Source organism: Brachycentrus maculatus, unplaced genomic scaffold (assembly GCF_059751285.1).
Source record: "Brachycentrus maculatus isolate JH-2025_06_01 unplaced genomic scaffold, ASM5975128v1 h1tg000005l, whole genome shotgun sequence".
Classification (NCBI taxonomy): domain Eukaryota; kingdom Metazoa; phylum Arthropoda; class Insecta; order Trichoptera; family Brachycentridae; genus Brachycentrus; species Brachycentrus maculatus.
Window position 1 is genome coordinate 2,464,897 of NW_028280760.1, and position 26,534 is coordinate 2,491,430.

The window sequence follows — 26,534 nt, forward strand, 5'->3', positions numbered from 1 at the left end:
TTTAGAATATACATAAATTGAAAAAATATTTTTACACATTTTTTTTAACTCCTTAACCTTTTAATGGCTCTTTTCTTTTCAAAAATTGTTTTTATTAAGAAGAAAAAAAATCAATACAAAAACAGTGTTTTAAGCAAAAAAATTCATTACGTTACCTGGTTTTTTTTTAACAAAATTAAGATACAGGCTGTCGAATATCCCGCCTTAATACCCTTTTTAAATCAATAGTAAATATAATTTGGTACTGATTATACTCAATCGTCGTTATCATCATTTAATTGATTCGATCGGAACCTCAATATTACGTAACAAAAAAAATCTATTGTACTACTCGTACTCAGGCTATTATAATAAAATAATTAAAGTATTGTTTCTCTCTATTGATTATATTCAATTGCGATATCTAACGGTTAAAAAAAAAATTACTTCATAGTATATGTAGGTGCCGGAATAAGCATTTACAAAGTCTCCAACGCAATCAAAATTGGAGACCCCTTTCCAAGTCTTGACGGAAATTCAATATTTATGATTTACTTTTTATCTAAACGGCGTTATAATTAGATAAATATAAATTAAAAATAAATCTGGATTGGCGGTGTCGTCTACACGACCGTAGTTTTTGTGTTATGGACATATTATAGGTTCATAACATAAAACAAGATGTTTTTTATTGTAATTGTTTCAAGTATTTATTTTCGACAATAAGCCCCCTTTACTACAGGGTCTCAGGAAAAGGCCTCCAGAATACGTTAACAAAATATATATTTTTCAAGCGTCAGAAAATATTTTTTTAATAGATTAATCAGCACACGAGCGTATTTCTCGAGATGACAATGTTTTGTAATCAAAGAATTTTATGAACAAAAAAATACAATTTCGAGACCACATGCATGCTCATCGTGCCTGTATATAATTCGCTAATGTTTGCGGGTGTAAATACTAATACGTAATACATATTTGATCTCATATATCCACATTCCAAAAGGTCGTCAATCTAGCATTGACTTTACCTTAACTTTCAAGGTAATACTTTGCGCATACATTCGTAACCTATATCGTAAAAAATGGAAATTTAACTAATGTTAAATTACGTAATAGGTATACCGTACGTAAACTTTGAATCAAAGGGTTCTTTTGTTGGGTACCAATCATCAAGTGCTATGTAATATAATGGCCTTTTTTTCACATAACTCATGCTTTTCCCATTTTTATATTACATATTTCAGACTGTTAACAATAATAATAAAAGTTTGTTACCACTGGACAATCACTTTATTTTGTTTAGTTTTTTGTACAAAAGTAAACATTCTGTTGCTGTTTAAAAAAACATATTGTTCACAGCTGATTCTAGATATCAGGTTATTTAAATGTGTCATTTTTTCCTCTAAAAACTACACAAAATAAAAATGAAAAATCTATTTTCATTGCTTTTTTTCTAAAAGTATGATTAGTATACATTTTATATTCAACATACAGATAACTGTATACACAATATCACATGTCATAATATATTAAATACTTCATCCAGAATTTTCGATCTATCATAAAGATTTTAAAATATGTTGATGGAACGTTTTGTGCCTATTATCTTGTTGTTTGTGTTAAGTGGGTGAAAATGTACTTAGTCAGATTGTATGATACAAGTTAAGGAAACTCCACTTAAACGGGTCTTCCTGTCTCTACAACTCGTCATAAAACTACATTCATTTGCTTATTTCATGACCATTATGACATTGAGACTAATATCTACAACATTTTATTTCAACTTAAGTAACTTAACTTATAGATCACATGCAAATAATGAACATCGGTGACGAAAAAAATCAACTATTAAATAATTTTTAGAGTGAGATTAGTGCTCATAAAAATGCGTTATTTTAAACTAACGCCTTTATCTGATTGAAATAATATATTCGCAATATTTTAATTGTGTCCAAATTTCTTCTAGAGAATTCTGGATTTGCTCCACATGGAGTTATTTGTATGAATATTTTTAAAATTAATATCTCAACATTGATGAAGAAAAATGTGGAAGATGTGCGAGGGGGAAGAAAAAGAAGACGTTTCTGGAGAAATCATGTGGGAAGAACAAGTTCGGATCGAGTGGTAAGAATAGCAGCACACAGCAGCATAAGAGGTAACAGTCCCCAGGAAGACCACTTAAACAATGGAAGACAGCTGGTCTTCCAACTCCCAGGAGCGGACCGGAGAATAACAGGACGTAGTCCTAAATAAAGAAGAAGAAGAAAACTGTAATTTTTAAATTTAATCTTACTGTATTTATAAAAAAAAATATTCCAGGAATATTTTCATGGAAGCGACCCCACATTAAATTAGATGACTTACCGTTTTTCTTATAAATAATAATGCTTTTGAGAGTATAAAATGGCGTGTTTCTATAAAAAATGTTATGTACCTACTTAGAAAATAATAACGAACGACATTTGGGGGAAAATTATTTGATAACCACAAAAATAGTATGTGGTTAAATTGTGATGTGTTTTGGACACGAACACACCCTCGACGTTATTTTGGTAGGTAATAATGTTACACACTTGTCAACTGAACCCAGGAAAAACACATTTGCAACTTTTCAAGAAATATAAGAGACCAATTTTATAATACATAAACAATTGGCAAATAGGCATTGAAAATATTTGGAAAAAAATTATAATTTAGTTTGTATTTATGTGCCGTACTTATTGCATAATAAATACGTAGAAATATGTCAATCAGTAAATAATGCAGATTAGTTCCCAATGAAAAACATTGAGATTGTGCTAAAGATTAAAAAAAAACTCCATAGTTCTTGGGAGGAGTTGTATTTGACTAAGTTCTGTTATTTTGATAGAGAATTTTTTTTATTACGATGACACAACAAAGAAATATTTAATTTGATTTTAAGACAATAAAAAAATCGTCGAAAAGTAACAACTTCAAAAAATCGGCGCGTCATCTTTTGGCGGAAAATCAAAGCGGACGGTAGCGAAGATTTACACCAACAAGCAATACGAGGAAAATGGTTAGAATCCACCTATCGGTGAAAATTCAAACTACTGAAAAATATTTTCAAGGGATCTGCAAATTGTAGAGAAAATGAGAATGTTTTGGTTTAATGTTTTAATGCTTGCAATAATCATGAAAGGTGTTAGATTTTCGATTAAGATTATTCAGGGATTTTCAGATAGAAAAGTAGATATCGTAGCATAAAAAAATAAAACATAATGAATATACTCGTATATATAATTGTACAAATGTGAACACGGGAACCTATATTAACATATCGCTCACTCCTTTCAAGAACGTCATAAATCAAAAATCGTCAATTTTCAGTTGTGCAAGTTTTCAGAATGCCCAGAAAATGTACTATTTTGTCCCAGCAAAAAAGGCATATTTTTTACTTAATATTTACCCGCTAAATGGCAGAAAGTGTTGTTTTTGCATTTTGAAGAAAAGGTATTGTTTAATTATTTTTTTTAAATGTACTAAATATTTTTCAAATGGAGAAAAAACCTTCAGGTTTTACCTAAAAAGATCTGTTGCACAGTAAAAAGTTCAAAAAGTGGCTTGATATTTATTTTTAATACATTGTATTATATTTTTAAACTTTAAAAACGTTCTCCTGAAAATTTAAGTTTTTTGATTTTTGACGTTCTTGAAAGGAGTGAGCGATATAACCCATAGCTAGATTATAAATTCATTAATATACATAAATAACAATTGAAATCCCTTTTTATTTTTTGGCAGAAGATAATTTATAATACTTGCAAATCAAATATAAACTTTTATATCACGAAAAGTATTATTTGAGGTCTTGTAAAAATCACTTAAACAGTACGAAAAAAAATCTGAATCATAAAATGCAAATCGCTGAATCGCAAATCGTAAATAATCGAAATCTAATACACGAGTAAACCTTTTTAAAAATGGATAATAAATAATAATAATATTGTTTTTTTTAAATGGCCAAACTATGCAGTACCGTTTTCCTGAAAATTTTATGACGTTACTGTTTACAATTTACGTATTTTACAGTTTTGCATTTTTTAGATATTTGCGTATAAATATTCATCCAATGCAATCAATGTCTACAGGTACAAGTGAAAGTGAAGTATTTAGATTTAATCTAGTTACTGTGGGTAAGAGATTTGGAAAAGTTGGGTATTGAGTTATTTGTTTTAGGCTGCGGGACCAGGTAGGGCGAAGGTCCTATCACCGAAATTTGTATTGGGACCACGTTATACGCCTTGGGCTCCGATAGTCTGCCGATATCTGAAGTGCTCGATGATCGAAGGGTTATTGTGCTGAGCCGGTAAAAAATTCTAACTGTAGATGTAATTCAAATTTCTGATGATCTAAAGAAACCTAGGCGTTCACATATGAACTTAACGTTTGTTTTGGGTATCCAAATCGTATCCTTCTTCAAAATTGTAATAAAATACCCTAACACAATTAAAAATAAAATAAATTGTATGTAAATGAGTAGAAAATCATTAATATTCAACAGGTATTCATGTGCCTACTTCGTCATAGCAAAATTGGTTTGAGCCCGGCATGGAAGTTAGCTAATTTTCGGGAGCTGAGTACTGATATTATAATATTATCATTAAGGCAAGAGATTAATTATATTTTAGCGACTCTTATAACCATTTCAATTTCAACGATTTAAAAATGCAATGAGAAAGTTTTTATCCTTATTTTATTATTTGATTAGCGATCGGGTTTCGTCATTACCGACATCACCAGTCTAATGATGTCAGCATCGACGAAACTCGGTCACTGGTCAAATAAAATTCAAATGGAAAAGGGTGTTAATTTTTTTTAATTATTGATATCTCAACAAAAGAAATATAAGTCTGGGAATTCACAGAGAGCTTACGACCTGTTATGGGCTGGTTCAAGTGATCACTTTATACACGTGTGACATTCTTAATTCTACTCGTGATAGAGAATGACATATTTATGCTTAAATTGAAAACATGTAACGTGTGGTCTTCGACAAGTTTTTATTGGCAGAAACCATCATGAAGTATATTCTACCGAATTATTATCATTTTATTTTTATGTCAAATGCACTTCCACCAAGTAAAAACCTACAATTTACCTTTGTTCTATGGATGGCTTGATTTAAACCAATCCTACTATGGCGAATTATTTAGTAATTCAGGTACTTAGGTACTTAACTTATAAAAAAAATGTTTGTAGTGATTACAATGAAATGAAGAAAACACCGTTCGATAAAATATAAAAATATACAATAAAAATATAGTATTTATATGTGCAGAAGATGAAATGTTGACACTTACCTGATCCTCTGGGCAGCGAACGTTGTGTACCACAGAACAAACATTTCAGAAACTTTGAAAGATATTAGAGTGAAAAGAAATGTCGCGAAGCAGACTTTCAACAGAAATGGAACTTTTGTACTCTTTTTCAATTTATTTTTCTCTTTTGAATCTTTCCTGTCTTTAGTCTCAGACTTCTCTTTTACTTTTTTCTTTGTGTCGCGGTCGTTTTTCAAAATAAGGCGATCTTCAATTTTTTTATCGTTGTCTCTGACGTCAAGGGATGCTGCTTCGATATATCTCTTGTTATTTTTATGTACATGGGAAATAATGCGATGACGTACAATTGTGGATGCCTAGAACCCACGTGCCTAGCACGTGGTGCTTTCTCAAACCGATATCATTCACTGAATCAAGACCTGAAAAGAAAAACAAAACTATATGAGAAATAAAATACAATTACTAAAAACGTTTACCAAGAAGATATGCGATTAAAAAAAACTTGTATTGCAACGCGAATTGCAAGAAAAACATTCAAAATGTTTATTTAATAATTTATTAATAATTTTACAAACATACTTTTTTCTTAAGCTTGTTTAAGATCAAAAGTTACGCAACACATGACATAATATCTCCTCCCCCGCCCTTTCGTAAACAGAAGAAAATGTCATCCTTTTGACATTCGCCGATTACAACCCGACAGAGCATTAAAAATTATAGTTGACCATTAGCAGAGAAAACAACACACCTTTCAACTGATTCCTACACAACAGACACCCGGGAATATGATTTAGTGGTGTAAATAATGATACTTTGTCGGATAAACAAGATAATACCTATAGATGGCACGATTTCGTTTGGTAATTTGGGAATGTCGCTGTCTGCTGCCGGCGTACCGTTGAATGTCACCGGTTATTAATAATATGGGTGAAATTGCCAGGAAAACTTACGTGCGCTACAGTGCGAGCCGGCTCGACATCCAGTCTGTACTGTATTCACTTTTGTGTGTATTGATCGGCGGAATTCTGCTTGTGGGTGAGGGATGACAACTAGTGGGTAAATGGGTCGAAAACAGGAGTAACCACCCTTACCAGCTATTAGCCGAGACGCAATCCCCGAAGTGTTTCCTTCTAATCGTATTTTTACAAAAATCCTACAGACCTTCCATCAAAAACAAGATACTGTGGTAAAATAACAGCATCCATACCTATTGTAGGAGCACAAAAATCGACAAAAATTAACCGAAAAGGCATTAAAAAATTATGAACAATTGAGATGAAAAACGTTTTTTTAACGGTAATAATGCGGTGAAATATTTTGATTAGAATTAGTTTGAATTTTTATAAAACTAATTTTTGTGTCCAATATTTTATTTATACTAAAAAATATATTATTATTCTTCTTCTTCCGACCCTCCTCTCCATCCGATGGTGCAAAGGGCATCGTATCAAATCGATGCAATGATACCCGTGTCGGGTTGTGGTCTCGTGGTAAGTGTCGCGGACTTAAGTCAGAGTGTCTCGATTCGAACCCACTCTACCACAATTTGATACTTATTTCTAATAATAAGCCGCTTAGGTTCACAGAAATAGTATGAAATTGAAATATTTGTGTAAATAATAAAAACACAAATCTTTCTCTTTTTTTAAAAAAGAAATAAAGTGATAATGTGAGTATATACTTATATATAATTATCTAAACCATTTTGTACCCATTCAGTTAAAGCAATTACGGTAAGGATTTTTGCAAACATATGTATGATATGTACATATTTTAAAATTATGTACCGTGATATTTATAATAATAATGATATGATAAATTTACTCACAAATGCGACTTTCCTTTCGACTCGTTGCAATTTAAATTAAATTTTAAAGAAAAACATCACACAAAAGATTAAATAAATATACGCACGTGATACAGATGATTTTGTTTGGGTACGATATCAAATGTACTTTGATAAATTGAAATAATAAATTAATATAATCAGTAAATAAAAAATATTCAGGGGCCTTCGGTTGTAAAACACAACGACATTGACCTATGATTCGAATGTTTAAATGTGTTTTTTTCTAAATACGCCAATAAAAATATTATGTAGGTAGGTAGGAAGGGTAGCACAGGGCTATTATTCCCATTTTTTAACCGTAATATTAGTAAATAAATATTGATGTATGCCACTTATTTTGATCTAAATTTAATTCAAGCAGTCTTAGGTTTGATTATTTGTTAGATTTAAAAAGAAATAGGATGGGAAATTTTGAAAACATTTTATACTTTTGCCCCCCCCCACTACGGATACGGAATCTTCAATAAAAATTGGTATTGGAACATGATTTACGGCATATATCGCTCACTCCTTTCAAGAACGTCATAAATAAAAAATCGTCAATTTTCACTTGTGCATGTTTTCGGAATGCCCAGAAAATGTGCTATATCCCAGCAAAAGAGGCATATTTTTAACTTAATATTTACCCGCTGTAGCGGGTAAATTTTTCTTTTTGATAAATATTTTTTTTTATTTTACAACACTTTCTGCCCTGTAGGGCAGAAAGTGTTGTTTTTGCATTTTGAAGAAAAGGTATTGTTTGATTATTTAAAAAAAAAAAAATAGTTATTTTTCAAATGGAGAAAAAACCTTCAGGTTTAACCTAAAAAGATCTGTTGCACAGTAAAAAGTTTAATAAGTGGCTTGATATTTATTTTTAATAAATTGTATTATATTTATTAACCCGATGGTTGCCACAGACGAGATATCTCGGCAAATGGCGGAGTGCCCGTATTGCCAGAGACGAGATATCTCGTAAGTACTTTTGATGACGTATTACTCCGCAGTTTTAACTTTAAAAACGTTCTCCTGAAAAATCAACTTTTTTGATTTATGACGTTCTTGAAAGGAGTGAGCGATATGTAATACTACTGTAAGACAAAAAATGTGTAGATGTATGTTATGAGTGTTTCATTAATACTTTTGTATTGTTTGCTTAGATTTTTTTTCAGATTTGCATATTTTAAAAACAAAAATATAAAATTGAAACAAAACATTTCAATGCGTTAAATAGGGCAACATATAACAAAATGTTTCGTACATGTTCAAGTGTTAACCTAACCCTTTACAGATTTTTTAGTGATGAAACAATTACCAGTGATTACAAGAAAATCATTACCGTGCATTACTAACTAATATGACAAACTTGAAATATACATTTGCAGTCAGTATGTGAAGGCTGCGCTGGAAGCCAAACATGTAGTCCACGCACATTTTTTTTTAAATTGAACTTTGATTATTATCCACTAAAGTTGTACAACCAGCTTTCGGTATTTACAAAGAAACTAACTATATAAAAGCTATTCGTAAATGGATAATGGAGGTGGGTAGATCTGTAATATGTAGATCTCATCATCCGGTCATTTCATATTTGTTTACATAACAAATTACTTTTAATATGGTTTTATAATAAAGTACTATAAAATGATGAGAAAACTCAATGAGGGTACATTAATGTAATTTTTAATTATGTGTTTGATGAAATATAAATAAATAAAACATTTATATATTTTTCATTTATGAATTATAAAACTATCTACAAAGGAATATTATGATCTTCCCATGAACTAATCACTGCACTTCATAGGCTACTATATGTATTATGATAAATGGATTTAAATATAAATATGTAGTAATAAAAGCATTAATTTCAGTTATAATAACATCAAATACCACTTAAAAAAATATTTTGCATTATTTTTTTTCAGATGTTATATGATACATGTATGTATTTCATTTTATATGACAACCCATAAATTTAAATTATAACTGCTAAATGTCAACAATAAATAAATTATTTATTTTGTTTCTTTACTAAAACAACACGGTTAAATACAGAAAATGAAAATTTGACATGAGGATCATAAACCCATGAAATGTTAAGTCTGTAATCTAACATACAGTAAGACCTTGCTTAACACGGATAGTGGCGTGCACAGATAATTAATTAAGGTAGGCAGTAGAGGTAGGTAGTAAGATAAGCTGGTACTAATCACTAGAGTAGGCAGTAGAGGTAGGTAGTAAGGTAAGCTAGGTACTACTTAGTAAGGAACGGTAAGTACTGGTTGCGTTTTTATATGTCACGTGGGTAACTTACGATAGGCACTGCTTTTCTATGGAATGTCCACCCCTGAACACGGAGGATATGTACCAATGCTAAACGAATCAGTATCAAAGCAGTATCATCTTAATACTGTTACCGTAATGGATGAAACACGCTTGCGACTAAAACTAACCAACTAACATTCACGCTGCTTCCCACAGGGATTGGCAGAGAGAATCGAGCGCCACACCACCTGTCTTTGCAAACATTCTTCGCCTCTTCTACATTCATGCATCTCCTCATATATATCCGACGATTATTACGACTCCTGACCCGGCCGCCTTCAAGAAATTTACATACCCGATTGTGCCAAGTTTTCCATATTTTAAAAACATCATAATCTTATGGATATTCAGAATACCAATGCTGAAAACAATATTTAAGCCTTCCAATACTAACGCATAATACTGAAAACAGAGTTGGGTCTTATTGTATAAACATCAAACAGACACAAAACTTATAATATAATAGTCTTCTTCTTGTTCTTCTGCTTGGTGTAGGCCTTGTGGCCTGTTTTTAAGAGGGATTAGCGTTCTGCAATGTCGATTTCAATATCAGTGTTTATGAATAAACATTAAAAAAATAATCAATTTAAAATTACCATAAATGTTACAACTTCATATAGCGATTAAGGTTTTTTTATTTATAAGTATTATGTAGTAATAATATGCAGCTATACATTCTAAAGATCACATATTCCATCAGGTGAAAGATCTTCCATCTTTAAGACAAAGGCCCTCTTTTGCCTATACTTTATTAATAAATACAATTTCTTCCATATAAAATACATAAAAATGAATTTATATAAAAATAATAAAAATAATTAACAATAATTACAATATGTACTTCAATTTTATGATTTATAAAATTATGAGTTATTCATCATTATCAACATAACTAACATCACAAGTGTAGGATATTTCATGCGGCTTTTGTCAAGAATCCTTCCTTCATCTTTTCAACATATAGTTTGCGGCAGGACATATCATCTGCGGGACGATTATGTGGAATCCATACTGGCTCTCCGACAAAAAATCTCTTCGCTACAATGAAATTCTGAAACAATAAGCATATATAAATATTCTTACTGCAAGAAATAGTGTGATTTAAGTAGGTTTAAATAATGTATTCACGAAAGTGACGTTCATTCAGAAAGGGCCATAAAAGTAAATACCATTATTTCTTAAAATCTAGTGTAAAACGTATTTTGATGCATTCGTAAGTAAAACTTAAACTAAAAATGAATAGATTTTACCATAAAGTGACTGTTGAATAAATTTATGAAATCATTTAAAAAAAATTTAAGTTCTTGCTGTACCCCACTTATCCCATGTTTTAATTTGAAATTTAAAATATTCTTCTTCTTCTTTTAACCCCTGTCTGCACCCAATGGTACATAGGGCACTGCATATTATTGACACAGCGTTATCTTGATCGTTACTTACATGAAGGCAAGGTGATCACTCTTGCGCTTCAGGGACCAGTCCAGGGTAATATTAAACCAATATTAAAGTGTGAAATCATTAATATTAATTTTTACTCCCCCCCTGGAAATCAAACCTGGGACCTCCAGCATGGCAGTTAAACACGCTAAACACGTTGAAGTTTACATCTGATGCCCTATGTATCATTCGATGTAAACAGGAGCTAGAAGAACAACAACTATGTAAAAAGACATAAGAGTCGTTTGCCTATATATTACCTTTTAAAAATCAAAAACATGTCGTAAATAAAAATTCACTAAAAATAGCAATTAAAACTAAAACTATATTTAATTACCCGCCTCCGTAACGTAATGGTCAACATGCTCGGCTACCGTTCTGGAGGTCCCGGGTTCGATATTCAGGGGGGGGGGTCCAATAAATATGCGTGATTTTTTTACTTTAATACTTATTTAATATTTCCCAGGACTGGTACCTGGAGCGGAGGGCTTTTCTTTCTTTCATGTGTTAACAATCAAGAAAACACTGCGTTTATATGATGCATTGCCCTATGCCCCATTAAGGTGCAGATAAGGGTTTGAAGATATTTAATAGGCAGAAACAAAGAAACAGTAGAGCCATTACAATATCAGTCACAATATTAAAATAGCTCTACTGAAAATATGCATTTTTTTAATCAAACCATTAACCTGTTAACCGGGCGGTCCGCTGTCCAATCACACAACTTGTAACAGGTGCGAATACTGATTCACTCCGTGTCTTTAATTCATGTCGAGACATGTATGGATGACTAATACCTTTGTTTTTCGATAAATATACGTCCATATATATATAATATAATAAGCATATATTTCAAGGACGTATTCATATGTCCTTCCCGTACCTGATATTGTTTGCGTTGGACGTATTTATGCGTCCCGCCCGGTTAACAGGTTAATGCAGGGAATATTAAACATAGAATATATTTCCAACCTTAGAGTCCAATGTGAAACGATGGTAAATTCCACTCGGAATGATAATCATGTCCCCAGGAAGCACTTCGATTCTTATCCAATCATCGTTTCCGTCACGTACATCAAAGTAACCCGATCCATCCAAAACTAATCTAATTTCTTCATCTGTGTGCAGATGTTCTTCAAAAAAAGATTTCAATTTCTCTTCGTAATTTGGTAAACATTCCTTCGAACATGTAATCTGGTCCTCGTAAGTATATCCTCTATCACTTTTAATTTTATCCAGAACTCCATCAGTTTTATATGTCTCGCAATTGATCTGTAAAAAACCAAATTGTTAAAACAATAAGCCAAAATTGAGAGCTAAGATTTTAATATTTAATTTATTGACTGCCAATAGGATTTTCATGGTTTTATTTCATAAAATAGATATATATTTCGCTCACTCCTTTCAAGAACGTCATAAATCAAAAATCGTCAATTTTGAGTTGTACATGTTTTCAGAATGCTTAGAAAATGTACTATATCCCAGCAAAAGAGGCATTTTCTTAACTTAATATTTACCCGCTACAAAGCAGAAAATGTTGTTTTTGCATTTTGAAGAAAACGTATTGTTTAATTATTTTTTTGAATAAGTATACTAAATATTTTTCAAATGGAGAAAAAACCTTCAGGTTTTACCTAAAAAGATTTGTTGCACAGTAAAAAGTTCAGTAAGTGACTTGATATTTATTTTTAATACATTATGTTATATTTTTAAAATTTAAAAACGTTCTCCTGAAAAATCTAGTTTTTTCATTTATGATGTTCTTGAAAGGAGTGAGTGATATAACATGGTAATATTTTTCTTTGTAAATTAGTGGGTGTATAATAATGATAAAAGAAACGACAGTAAAAGTTTATTCTAAAATAATCTTTTATAATTTACATAATATATAATATGACACTTCACAAATATAATATTTTTTTTTCTGAGGTCTTTTGATTTTTCAGTGCGACGCATCCGCGACGTCTGGTGGTAGATTTGCGCAATCTGCTTTACTGACTGTCACAATCGAGAGGGTCAGTACCAAATGTATTTAATAAAATCTGTTAAGTATTTTATTTATATATATATATATATATATATATATATATATATATATATATATATATATATATATATATATATACATTAGTTTTATTTGTTTTGATATAATTTTATGGCAAATCATTAGGTTTTTGTATGTGTTGCACACGGGTAACCAACGACGTATTTTATTAAAATTAAACACTTGAATATACCACTTTAATGAATTTTATTTTTATTTACGACTAGTTTCGAAAACGACAGATTTTTTCATCTTCTGGTACAAATTAAAACAGTACAGTTGGTACAGTTTTAATTTGTACCAGAAGATAAAAACATCTGTCGTTTTCGAAACTAGTAAATAAAAATAAAAGTCATTAAAGTGGTATATTCAAGTGTTCAATTTTAATAAAATAATCATGTCATTCCACAAAGTTAATGCAGAATCAATACGACATAATTGAAGGAATTCAAAAGATATGCTGTCAACCACCTTGTCACAAGGTATACCACCACCGGTGACCAGTTATACAGTGTGTCAGCCACCGGTGACCAGTTATACAGTGTCAGGCACAATTGGAATATCCTGTGTCGGCCACTGGTGGCTGACATGGCAGTCAATGTGCTAAGGAATAAACTAATACTAGGGAATGTACTAATATATTTTACTATAACTTAAAATATAATCTGCAAGTTGCAGAGAACGAATGGGGATAAAAAGTATGAAATGTATTTCATGACACTCAGATCAACTAAAAATAAATTTAAAAAATCATCAATTTTATTTAACTTCGAAAATAGTCAAAGCTTTCCATACCTTAAAATATTCCACTCCAGTGCGCGCATAAAGATCGTCAAGTGTCACATATTCTGGAGGATCTTTATGATGTTCAAGTTGTTGAGAAGTTTTCAAATTATCCATATACCAAGCACGAACCATTTCTGTTGGATATTTAAGTATGATTTTAATTATTATTTTTATTTCCGCTACACCGAGTTCAAAGATCTAACTGCTTTGATGGATTCAAACTAGAGTCAAATAAGTGATAAGGCTGATAAGCGGTAATGAAATAATTGATACCATTTGACATTTCAAACTTTCAAATGTCAATCACTGAATTTCTAGAAAAGTATCTTGTCAATAAGTAAAAAATATGTATTCATTTGGCGCTTCACCTCTTTTAAGAACGTAATTAAAAAGACGTTTTTACTCAGTCATTAATTTTAACGTCATTGGTTAAATCAATGTATCCCAAGTAAGAACCACAAAATATATATTTTAATCGCTGAAGTACTTACCTTAAAAGTTAACGGGGTTAATTGTTTCGTTATTATTTTTTGTGTTGATTGGTGAAAATTTTAATTTTTTAACACCTGCATCCTAACAGTGTTGCTGTACGGATGTGAGTCGTGGCACCTCACCAAAGCTCAAAGCAAGAAACTAGCAAATTTTCAAAATAGGTGCCTGAGGCGAATACTGGGTATAAAGTGGTATGACTTCGTCAGGAATGACGATGTGAGGAGAAGAACTCAACAGACCCTCATACTGGAAGTCCTGAAGAGGAGGAGGTGGACATGGTTGGGACATGTCCTTAGAATAGAAGTGTTTAATTTTAATAAAATAATCCTTAGAATGCCACCTGAGAGCATCAACCCCTCATGTCTCTTCTTCCAACCCCGAGGATTCCAGCGCCCCGGAAGGTCGCTGACGACCATTCACCGACCATACTCAGCGGAACTTCGAGACGCCGGACTGACCTGGGAGGTAGCCAAGGAGATGGCGCGTGACAGAGTGACTTGGAGACATCTCGTGTTGGCCATATTCTCCACCTAGGGAGCGAACATGGAAAGAAGGTGAAAAATTGGACCATTTGCTTTTCACATATAAAATTTATCACCGAGCAAACGGCCTTAAATAATGTGCCATATCAGGTCAAGTTACAAGAATGGCGTATATTTTACAAAAAACATTTAAAAAAAATTAAATACCTTTTTATTTAAGAAGTGCTTAAAAGAATGCTTAAAAGAAGAAGAAAAACAGTTGCAATTGAAAATTGGTGTTCCAAATTATATTGCATCACATTCTACAGCAAAACATTTTTGCAATTATGTTTAATGCAGCATTATTAAAAGTAATATTAATTAATTAATTAATTATTAAATATTAGATCGTAACTCTACATCCTAGTTTCTCCTTATATTTGAAGGATTTTTTTTTATACAGGAAAGCCAAATCCTCATTTATTCCACGGTTACGGAGAAATATTCTTGAACTTCTAACAAGTATTTCCTTTTTATAAGTAAATTGAGAAAACGTTGAATTCATAGGAATTATAACAAACAAAAATATATTTTATTGAAACATATTTTATTTATTTATTTACAAATTTAAAATATTCTACATCACATTTTTATAAAGACTAAATTTATGAAAAAAACGACAGCATTTAATTATACAATTTCTAAAATATATATTTTTATTGGAAAAGTATAATACTTGGAAAAGACATATGCATGTTTTCCCAAAGAGCATGAAAATAGAATTAAGTGTCCCTCTGCTAACGACACAAGGGTTACAGCAACATAGTATTTTCATACATATTTATTTTACATATCGCTCACTCCTTTCAAGAACGTCATAAATCAAAAATCGTCAATTTTTAGTTGTGCATGTTTTCGGAATGCCCAGAAAATGTACTATATCCCAGCAAAAGAGGTATATTTTTAACTTAATATTTACCCGATACAGGGCAGAAAGTGTGGTTTTTGCATTTTGAAGAAAAGGTATTATTTAATAATTTTTTTAAATATACTTAATATTTTTTGAATGTACAAAAAACCTTCAGGTTTTACCTAAAAGATCTGTTGCATATTAAAAAGTTTAATAAGTGGCTTGATATTTATTTTTAATACATTGTATTATATTTTTTAACTTTAAAAACGTTCTCCTGAAAAATCAAGTTTTTTGATTTATGACGTTCTTGAAAGGAGTGGGCGATATGTCCTTCTATAACTATTACATACTACTATTCTACAACTCTTAAATAAACTCTTTTCTAGCAAATGTTATACATATTTATTGAATTAGAAGAGTTTATGGTAAAATAAATATTTATGAAAATACTATGTTCCTTTACACACAGTGAAAGAATACAATTATTGATACAATAATATATGAGAAAATAATAAAAGTTTGGTTTTTATATTAGCAATACTGGACATTAAATGTAAATGTAGGTGTAATCTTAAGACTAAAACGATTGGTAATTCCAACAAAAGTGCATACTACACAAATATGCAGCAGGTAACTTTTTTGCGATATTTATTTAAAATAATTAATCATAAATTATTGAAGTTAATTTTCAGAAATAAACAGCATAAAAAATAATGGTAGCCGTTGGCCTATTCCGAATGTGCGTTATGTCCGTATATTTTTAGTTTAGGACAAAGACGCAAATGATGGTGAACCAGTCAGATACTTAATAACTAATGCATTTTTTGCCCAGATACTGGTTACCTTTTTCAACTAAATGAAGATAAACTTGGTTATGATTAGAATTGTCGATTAGTACTGTACAGTACCAGTTTCGTCCCTACTTTTTAATGCACATATCCTTAGTTCAACTTTTTACACACACAAGACAAGTCATGACATTGGGGTGAATTTTAAATATTTTAATCTAGAAGAGAATTAACAATACATGGTATGTATTTAACAAGCAAATAAAAATAATTTTAGAATGACTCCACACACTTAAACATCAAATAACATTTTAATCCCCCATTTCATCTCTGATTCTACGACACCTGTTATGCAGGGGAAATAAAAAATAATTTGCCAATAATACCTTTACTGTATGTGTGCTTTACTACATTTACATTAAACACCAAAAGTCGTGTGCATACTCCTTGCCAAACGGTAAAATGCTAGTTACTTTTAGAAAGGATATTTTTATGCACCGACTCTGCAGTCGCAACACAACACTAATGGCATAGTAAAACATAAGAAATGTTTATTTTGTAAATATTATCCAACCAAACAAATGGAAGTTTAATTTTTTAAGCTTATTACTAGAATTAAATAAGTGCCTGGCATCATATAGTTTGACAAATAGAAAATAGTTTCAATAGTGAAATATAGCCTGAACGTTGATTGACTTTTGCATGCTTTCACAATTAAATATATTTTTTGAGAAAAATCTGAATATAACACAGTAGACTATCTCCTAATTAAGAGAAGATCAACTGATTGGTTGACTCTTAGATGGAACAAACAAAAAGGAATAATACAAGTAGTTTCCTACTTTTCCCTATATCCTCGAATAACGAGTCTGAAAGTCTAATGTATATTTACGATATATGACTCAAGACAATAATACATACATAATATTCAAAATCATCAGCTGGATCCAAGATATTTAAAATAAATACATGGTGTTTATAAGATAATACTGAATTATAAGTATTTTCAAAAAATCCAGTAAGTTTACTTAATATTACATTTTGTTATAGTCGGGACAGGCAATATTTAAATTCAGGCAAACTTATGGAGCAAAACACAAACTGACATTGTTAAAAAGCTAATTTCAATTTCTTATTTGACCTTTAATTATTATAATATTAATAAGGCAGGTGATTGGCTAATATTGAGTGTATTTCTCAATCTATAATATTAAATACATACGCATTAATTTTTATTTTGTTGATTCCGCTTGTTTAATGTTGATGTATCTACAATAATTATACATAATATTTTATTAACCTTTCCCTCCCGGTGATATGTATTTAATACAACTCGACTTTGAAAATGAGAATATCAATATAAAATATAATAGATACGGGCTCAGAATTTTTATGTTCCTCCATAATATTATAACGTATTACATAAAAGTATTAAAATGTAACATAGTTTATTTGCAGTAATGGAAATATTTTTTTTGTGAAAAAAATCAGGAATAGAATCACCGATACACAAACGTTTCTCAGTGTGTGCGTGCGTGCTGTGCTATGTGTACATGCGCATATCGTAGCATGTTTAGAAGCACCAGTAGTGGGCAGGTCATCTTGCGGCTACTTGCAATGTATTTTTTTCCCGTTTTCAGATACTTACCAGAGCAAACATTAAAATTATTACATTTCAACTTCATTTATGGTCAATAAAAGCAGCATTTAGGAATATTCACAATTTTAAATAACATTTTCATATGGTGTACAAAATACATATCATCGTTTTGACCGTTAATGACAAAATTGGGAGATACACACTTTCACTAATCTGATAAAGTATCTAAAATGGTTATGTGCATTAAAATGTATATATTTAGGTGCAAATTTAGACTAATATCACCACCAAAAATATTTTTTTGACAACGTCGTACATGTTATAAAGCAACAATTAAATGTGATTGTGATATTTGGTATAAACATTGAATAGAATTATTAAAAATCAAAGATAAAATGTGAACATTACGCTCTTCTACGGGGTGGATTGGCATTAAATTCAACCACAATAACATTACACAACACATCGTACGTAGAACGGTTGTGCTGGATGAAGATTGTCAAAATGAAAACAGGCAGCAAGAAAGCGATGAAAGCATTTTTTGTTATGGCTCTCATCAGCGAAGTGCTGAAGCTAAGTCCGGTACCGGGGGCCACCACTACCACATCCCTGTAGCGATGGTTGACCACTTTCACCGCATCTGCGGAAACAACACGTAAACCGAGAATGGCTTTTCCCGGTGTGGCGCCTCCGGGCCTTCCTCCAAGATCAGCACTCAAGCAGACGGCCTAGATATCCATAAGTAACAGTATTATTAACGGTTTTTGGGTAATATATCCAAAATTAAACAAGGATACGGGATTGAATTCTACTTTTATTTAAAAATATACAATGATGTATATTGTGACGCGTTTCGTCTTACCAAAACATTATCAAACTAAGTTTGATAATGTCTTAATAAAACTAAACGCGTCACAATATACATCATTGTATGTATATATTTAAATAAAAGTAGAATTCAATCCAAAAAGCTCATTTAATTTTGGATATATTACCCAAAAATGGAATACTGCTAACTATCTGCAGTTACAATAAATTATTAAGGGTTGTAAAAAATAAGTTAAAGATGATTCTCATGTTTTTTTTAATAGATTTATATTATCCACTGACACTTTGTGATGGAATTGCATTTTAATATATTATTAGATTAAAACCAATATTTTTAGCTTTTCCACTTTATTTTTATTTGACCAGCGACCGGGTTTCGTCGTTACCGACATCATCAGACTGATAAAAATATTGGTTTTAATCTAATAATATAAGTTTTTTTTAAATAAGTCTCGGAGTTGCAAAAGACCGCTATAGGGCATAATATTATCCTGATGGATTTTGGTTTATCATTCTTTGTAATGTAAATTTTATTTTTTTTAAATTCAGGGTTGAATTAAGCAGCCTGAATACGGTCAGCAAACAAATGATTTTTTTATGTCACTGGTGCCAATTGGTACGACCAATTGATCGTTTATAGGGTCAATGATAGCAAGTGCCCTTTGAGAACTGCAGAATTTTGACATATTTATTGACCGGTTACGGGTGATTTTTTTTTATGTTCATATCGTATTTCTCATAACTTGGTATTTTAAAAAAACTACCAGGCAAGTAAGGATAAATACAAAAAAACATTTACCTCAAATAAACAAACTAACACTCGGTAAACGAGTTCCAGCATAAGAATATCAGAGGTTACTTCTAACGCAACAAAATAGTCATCTTGGAGTTTCTTTGAAAAAGAATTTAAGTCATATTTGGACCAATCTCTGCAACAAAAAAAGTCAATTAAAGATTTAAACTGCTCTGCAGTACATCAAAACTATTGCGAGAGATATCTCCGCATGTCATGCCTTAGTGGCAGGCAGTCCAAAGCACGGACTGCGGCTAATTTTTGTGCAGCCTGCTACGTGTTTTGATCTACTGCAAATACGAATTTACACACTAAGCAAGTGTTTATGTTGCCGTATTTTTCAGGAAAATTTTTCTTCTGTAAAGTCGAAAGTTAGTGTGGGTAATAAGAGGCCCTGAACGTTGCGGGTTGCCCAAAAGAAATCCTCTTCATAATATAGCGGGCACTGAACCAAAACATTATGGCAAAGAACACCCTGTAAACATCATGCAAAATAACTACCAATATGAATGTTACGGACAGATCGCACACCCCGTGCGGCGGCCCTGAAAAAGAATTCCAGGCGCCTGGCGGCGAGCGAAACGGTCGCCCGTCGGAATGCGGCCCGAAGAAGGGCCTCTATGGATTCTACCGATTTCTCATGTATTTACAGAATGTATTAGATATAAGAAAGAATAAGACAATGTTAATACATAAATGCGCCTAGATATTAAGTAGTATAAATAGATTACTGATAAAATAAACTTGTAAATTGTAAATTGTAATGTAATAACGAACTGTTGGAACGGCACCGGTACGGTATGAAAGTGTAGCCCGTCCGGTGCCCATTAGAGAGAGACAGAGATATGGCTGTCTCTCTCCCCCGGCCGCTGATTGGCTGTACTTTCCCACTGTCGGGCGGTACGCGATCACGGCCGGGTATATAGAGGGCGCATTTTTTGATAATAAACCAGTTCTGGTGTGACTGTTGAAACCTGTGTTTCATTTCTCCGCTCCCGCTCCTTGGACGACTCGCCGCGCCGCCAGCCTGGACCGTTTCGCCTCATTATACCGATTCACGGACCAGTTTCGGAAAGCCCTTATCAGGGCTATTGAGGTTGACTTGTCGGTCCAGTGCCCGCTCTTCCCGGCTCATACATCCAGTCACCTCCGTCCGTATCCAGCTTACTCGGTAACTCGGTACGGCGGGGCCGTCTGGAACGTCACCCCTTACAACGGTGGCATAGTTGGGAGATTCCGAAGAAGGCCAGGCGTGTACATTTCTGAGATTCTTCGCACGTAACCCACGCCGGTTACATTTTGGTCCTTCGAGCCGGATCCTTCAACGCAGTCTCCAGCTACGATGCCTGCATCCCTGAGGTCGGGACGCAACGTCGCCATGGAGCCCGAAGAGCAGCGCCGTGAGGAGGATCGGGACTCGGTCAGTTCAGTCCGAACTGATGCGAGTAGTGACTTGCGCCGCCAGATGGCGGAGCTAGCCGCCAGCAGCGAGAGGCAGTTCCAGCAACTCCGTGAGCTCCTGTCACAGTGGACAGCAGCTAACGTAAGCTCCCCAGGGGGGGAGATTATTGCGGGTGGCGTCACAGTTTCGGCGCCCCGCACGGAAAGACTCATGGAGGAGTCACGACCGGGTGTCGAACAATCCACCCACCTACGAACGCGGCAGGACGACGCCGCCAATCAGCCCAGAACGGGATTCAGGACATCGGCCGCAGCTCTACCGGTTCCGGTGTTGGATCCGGAACCTACGCGATTCGCTGGGGAATCGCGGGACGAACTGACCGGCCACAGAGGAGAAGCGCCCGGGGGACATGGCCCGGCGCCTACTGGCAACGCGGAGCCGAGGCGTTTGGAAAACTCTGGCTTGCGTTGGCGCGCACCGGACGAACGCGATCGCTACCCGGTACGCGAATGGGTCGACAGAGCTCGACCGGACGAACGGCACCGCAGAGATGACGGAAGAGCAATCTACGCGGAGCCCTCACCCCGAGGCGGGGACTACTTTCGATGGTCGGGGCAGCCGCCGGAGTTGCCCAAGTTCAGCGGAGACCCGAGGGAATGGCGCCGCTTCAACGCGGCATATCTCCAATCTACTGAGAGATGGGGGATAGGGGACGCTGACAACATCGGAAGATTGGCGCGCGCACTGGAAGGGCGTGCGCGTCACATGGTAGCAGGCCTGCTACTGTATCCGCGCAACGTGTCGGAAATATTGCGGACGCTGGAGGACGCCTTCGGCAGCCCGACACTCATCATCGCGCAGATACTGGAAGACGCCCGGAGGATGCCGAGTCTCGCCGACCACCCCGCGGACGAAGCAGTCGTGGATTTTGCGGTTTCGATACGCAACGTCATCACCACCGTGGACGGGATGGACGCTTGCTATCTCGACAACCCGCAGCTGCTAGCGGAGATGGTTGCCAAGATGCCGACGCAACTCCGGTGGGATTGGTTCCGCGATCGCCGCCGCGAGACGAGGAGCAGTATCTACGATCTCGCCGCTTGGCTTGACGAGATCACCGCCGGCATCACGCGCCACGGAGGTCTGTTCAGAGTGGTGGCGAGGAACAGAGACAAGGAGCGCGCGGGTCAGCGCGACAAGTGCGCCGAGCCCGCCCGCCGCGAGAACGCTCGACGCGTCGAGCCAAGGAGTCACGTGTTTGCGACGCGCGACACAACAAGTGATAAGGAATGCGTATTTTGTAAGGCCAACGGGCATAACATACGCCGATGCAAACGGTTCGAGAAGAAAACCGTGGATGACCGCTGGGACTTTGTGCGGTCGTCCAAACTGTGTTACCAGTGTTTGGAATCAGGGCACAAGGTGCCAAATTGTGAAGCGAGAAGTTGTGATGTATGCGGAAAACACCACAATAGGATCCTGCACTCCTTCCGCACGGACAGTGTTGTGGAAGATGAAAGTGAGGACGCTGTGGACAGTGCGCAGGTGTTGTGGATAAATGACGGTGAGGTCCCGGTCACCTTCAAAGTGTTGCCGATCACTCTGAAGGGACCACGGGGGACCGCAAAAGTGTTCGCCTTGATGGACGAGGCTGCATCTGTAACCCTCCTGGAGGAGGGCGTCAGGGATAGCCGAGAATCTGATAATCAAAAGCGCGTGTGGACGAGGCAACACATACAGGTCACAGCGTGTAACGGTGACTTTGGAAAGTGAACAAAACGGGGAATTCGAGATCAGGGCGAGGACCATTAAGGACTTGGATCTTGTTCGTGAAGGTGGCGCGCTCGCGCAGACCGGAGGCGTTATCAAGCCGCAGTTGCTTATCGGCCTCGACAACGCGTCTCTAATGTTCCCGATCGACACCCCAGTGCTTCAAAGGGACGGTCAGCTGACTATAGTGACCGCACTGGGACCGGTCACGTACGGACGCCCCAAAGTGAAGGGGAATGACGCGAGCGGAGTACTACAGGCGCAAATGTGCGCAATCAACTCCTTGGGAGTATCAAAGGAAAGAAGCCGCGCGGCGAATACGCGTGCAATAACGGCGAAGGCTACCACGCAGCAACCGCCTAATCATGGGAAGGCGGGGTCGCTGCGGGCCCGAGACGATTTGCCGCCTGATGCGGTTCCGATGGGAAATCCGGAGCGACTCTCGGACAAGTCGCGGCCCGGTAGCACACTTCATACGGTTCCGACGGGAAGTTCGGAACCAAGGCGACTCACAGAAGGGTCGTGGCCTGACGGCCAGGAAACTTATGCAGTTCCGACGGGTAGTTCGGAACCAATGCGACTCGCAGAGGGGTCGTGGCCTGACGGCCAGGAAACTTATGCGGTTCCGACGGGTAGTTCGGAACCAAGGCGACATTAAGGAAAAGTCGCGGCCAGATGTCTCCACCTGAATGATTGCGGCTGGATGACTCATGGCCACACATGGATGCTGCCGGGTGATCACAAGCACGTGACGCGGAGCATCACTTCAAGCCCAGGCGATTCTAGCCTGGCATATGTAATGCGGTTCCGACGGGAAGTTCGGAGCTTAGGCGACTTAGGAAACTCAAGACAAGTCGCAGCCAGATGTCTCCGCCCGAATGGTTGCGGCCGGACGACTCTGGCAAGGATGCTGCCGGGTGATCACAAAGATGTGACGCGGAGCATCAATTCAAGCCCAGGTGACGCTTGCCTGGCACTCGCGGTTCCAGTGAGGATTCTGGAACTTAGGCGACTTAGGAAACTAAGATAAGTCGCAGCCAGACGTCTCCGCCCAAACGAGGTTGCGGCCGGATGACTCTGGCATGGATGCTGCCGGGTGATCACTATATGTACGTGACGCGGAGCATCACTTCAAAGTCCAGGCGACGCCAGCCTGGCCCCTGCGGTTCCGGTGGGAATACCGGAGCTTAGGCGACTTAGGAAACTCAGGATAAGTCGCAGCCAGACGTCTCCACCCGAACGATTGCGGCTGGACGACTCTGGTCGTACGAAGATGCTGCCGGGTGATCACAAGGATGTGACGCGGAGCATCAATTGAAGCCCAGGCGACGCCAGCCTGGCACATGCGGTTCCGGTGAGAATTCCGGAACTTAGGCGACTTAGGACAAGTCGTAGCCGGACGTCTCCGCCCGAACAAGGTTGCGGCCGGATGACTCTGGTAAGGATGCTGGGGAATCAAGGCGACTTCACGAAGGACGAGTCGCAGCCAAACGTCTCCGCCCGATTATGGATGTGGCTGGATGACTTTGGCCGTACAAGGATGCTGCCGGGTGATCACATGATGTGACGCGGAGCATCAACTCAAGCCCAGGCGATGCCAGCCTGGCAAATGTAATATGGAAACCAAGGCGACTTAGATGACAAGTCGCAGCCAGATGTCTCCGCCCGAGTATGGATGCGGCCGGATGACTCTGGAAGGATGACAAGGATGCTGATCACTGGACATGACGCGAAGCATCACCTCAAGCCCAGACTTCTCCAGTCTGGCGTTGTGACCCGGAAGGCGATTCCATCAGGGCGAGTCGCGGCCTGGTGTCTCTGGTGACGCGAGGATGCTGCCGAGAGACCACGCTGAACGGGCCACAATCATCACCATCGGCGTGATAAGGGAGAAGAACGTGCAATCCGTCCCAGGAAATTTGGTGCAGACTAGCTGCACGGGGGGAGTGTTACGGACAGATCGCACACCCCGTGCGGCGGCCCTGAAAAAGAATTCCAGGCGCCTGGCGGCGAGCGAAACGGTCGCCCGTCGGAATGCGGCCCGAAGAAGGGCCTCTATGGATTCTACCGATTTCTCATGTATTTACAGAATGTATTAGATATAAGAAAGAATAAGACAATGTCAATACATAAATGCGCCTAGATATTAAGTAGTATAAATAGATTACTGATAAAATAAACTTGTAAATTGTAAATTGTAATGTAATAACGAACTGTTGGAACGGCACCGGTACGGTATGAAAGTGTAGCCCGTCCGGTGCCCATTAGAGAGAGACAGAGATATGGCTGTCTCTCTCCCCCGGCCGCTGATTGGCTGTACTTTCCCACTGTCGGGCGGTACGCGATCACGGCCGGGTATATAGAGGGCGCATTTTTTGATAATAAACCAGTTCTGGTGTGACTGTTGAAACCTGTGTTTCATTTCTCCGCTCCCGCTCCTTGGACGACTCGCCGCGCCGCCAGCCTGGACCGTTTCGCCTCATTATACCGATTCACGGACCAGTTTCGGAAAGCCCTTATCAGGGCTATTGAGGTTGACTTGTCGGTCCAGTGCCCGCTCTTCCCGGCTCATACATCCAGTCACCTCCGTCCGTATCCAGCTTACTCGGTAACTCGGTACGGCGGGGCCGTCTGGAACGTCACCCCTTACAACGGTGGCATAGTTGGGAGATTCCGAAGAAGGCCAGGCGTGTACATTTCTGAGATTCTTCGCACGTAACCCACGCCGGTTACAATGAATAATCACCAATCCTAAAATTTCAAAGGTAAGCCACTCACATGTAATCAAAGTAATCCACAGCGATGTATGTGAGGGCGAGCTTCATGAATAATAGGAACACGAAATCCAGTTGCTCCGCTAGGAACCGTTTCCACAGTGGTGGTAAAACATATTCGTAGCCTTCGATAACTGGACCTAAAATATGAATGCACCGGATTAAATTATTAATGCCAACCATTTAAACAAAACAAACTGAAGCATAAACGCGTTGAACCTTCGGAATTTCTTATTTCTCGCTCAGGTTGGTCCGCATTGTCCACCCCGTCGACATCCTGACGTAAATTGACGTCAAACGCCGGAGTATATACGACATCTTCTCTGGGTCGGTAATTATTATTGAAAAACAACGGATTTACCGATGGAATGTTTTGTGACTGACACGCTAGAAAATAATAGGGAAAGGAGGATACTAGCTCTTGAAAAACTTGAGCCTGGTTCAACCAAATGCGAAGTGCTGTAAAATATTTTTCTTTTTCGGTAACTTTTGTACTGGTATTTTCATTTGATGGTTGTTCCATTTCGATAGTAAGTAATGAAAATCTACTATTTTACCAATAATAGATGGTTTAAAAGGTTATAAAAAGATACGAAACGGTTTTAAAAAGAATAGGAACACCATCACTTGACAGTCGGTAAAGACAATAAACAAATAAAGTCATAGAAAAATAGAATTACCAGAAACTAAAAAATATGATGAAACCAATGAGCTCCCTTTTCAAATGGAGTGCACTTTTTTGTGGAATAAGCAGTCTAATCAGAAGCACAACAAACTCATTCATGATAGTAAAATATGTTTCTTGAGTTTTAATTTGAACAGAGTATTTATCATTGCAAAATAATGGATTTAACATATTCTTCTACACATCGAATTTGGAAATTTAATTCAGAGAACTGACTTGTGTTGTAAACTAAAGTCTATTCCGAAGAAAGAAGACTTTGTAGAGTTGATGGGGGTGCTATTGTGCATAAATGGATTAAAAAAATATTGATTTAATTTAGT

General features: G+C 36.5%; 3 protein-coding genes across 6 annotated transcripts in view; all 3 read right to left on the reverse strand.

Moving 5' to 3' along the window:
- LOC148313846 (arginine kinase) overlaps positions 1-7,141 on the reverse strand; it is a 67,072-nt gene extending 59,931 nt beyond the window's left edge. Inside the window, exons 1-2 of one of the 4 annotated variants that reach the window (XM_088257232.1) lie at positions 7,114-7,141; positions 5,307-5,704 (exon numbers count right to left, since the gene is read on the reverse strand). In XM_088257232.1, the coding sequence (XP_088113358.1) occupies positions 5,307-5,350 (44 nt within the window). In that variant the 5' untranslated portion in view covers positions 5,351-5,704; positions 7,114-7,141. Of the gene's footprint in view, positions 1-5,306; positions 5,705-6,033; positions 6,277-7,113 lie in introns of those variants that run through there. The other 3 variants (XM_088257207.1, XM_088257225.1, XM_088257216.1) reach the window with 3 other exon arrangements.
- A 2,903-nt stretch (positions 7,142-10,044) lies between these two features.
- Adi1 (acireductone dioxygenase 1) lies at positions 10,045-13,981 on the reverse strand. Its single transcript, XM_088278109.1, has 3 exons — positions 13,718-13,981; positions 11,851-12,150; positions 10,045-10,492 (listed from the first exon to the last, which is right to left on the reverse strand). Exons 1-3 carry the CDS (start codon positions 13,838-13,840, stop codon positions 10,358-10,360), a joined length of 558 nt encoding a protein of 185 aa, XP_088134235.1. The 5' UTR covers positions 13,841-13,981; the 3' UTR covers positions 10,045-10,357.
- Positions 13,982-16,557: 2,576 nt separating this feature from the next.
- LOC148313848 (protein FAM8A1) lies at positions 16,558-26,191 on the reverse strand. The gene is made up of 4 exons (XM_088257258.1): positions 25,749-26,191; positions 25,534-25,669; positions 19,590-19,719; positions 16,558-18,690 (listed from the first exon to the last, which is right to left on the reverse strand). Exons 1-4 carry the CDS (start codon positions 26,050-26,052, stop codon positions 18,367-18,369), a joined length of 894 nt encoding a protein of 297 aa, XP_088113384.1. The 5' UTR covers positions 26,053-26,191; the 3' UTR covers positions 16,558-18,366.
- Positions 26,192-26,534: the final 343 nt, after the last annotated feature.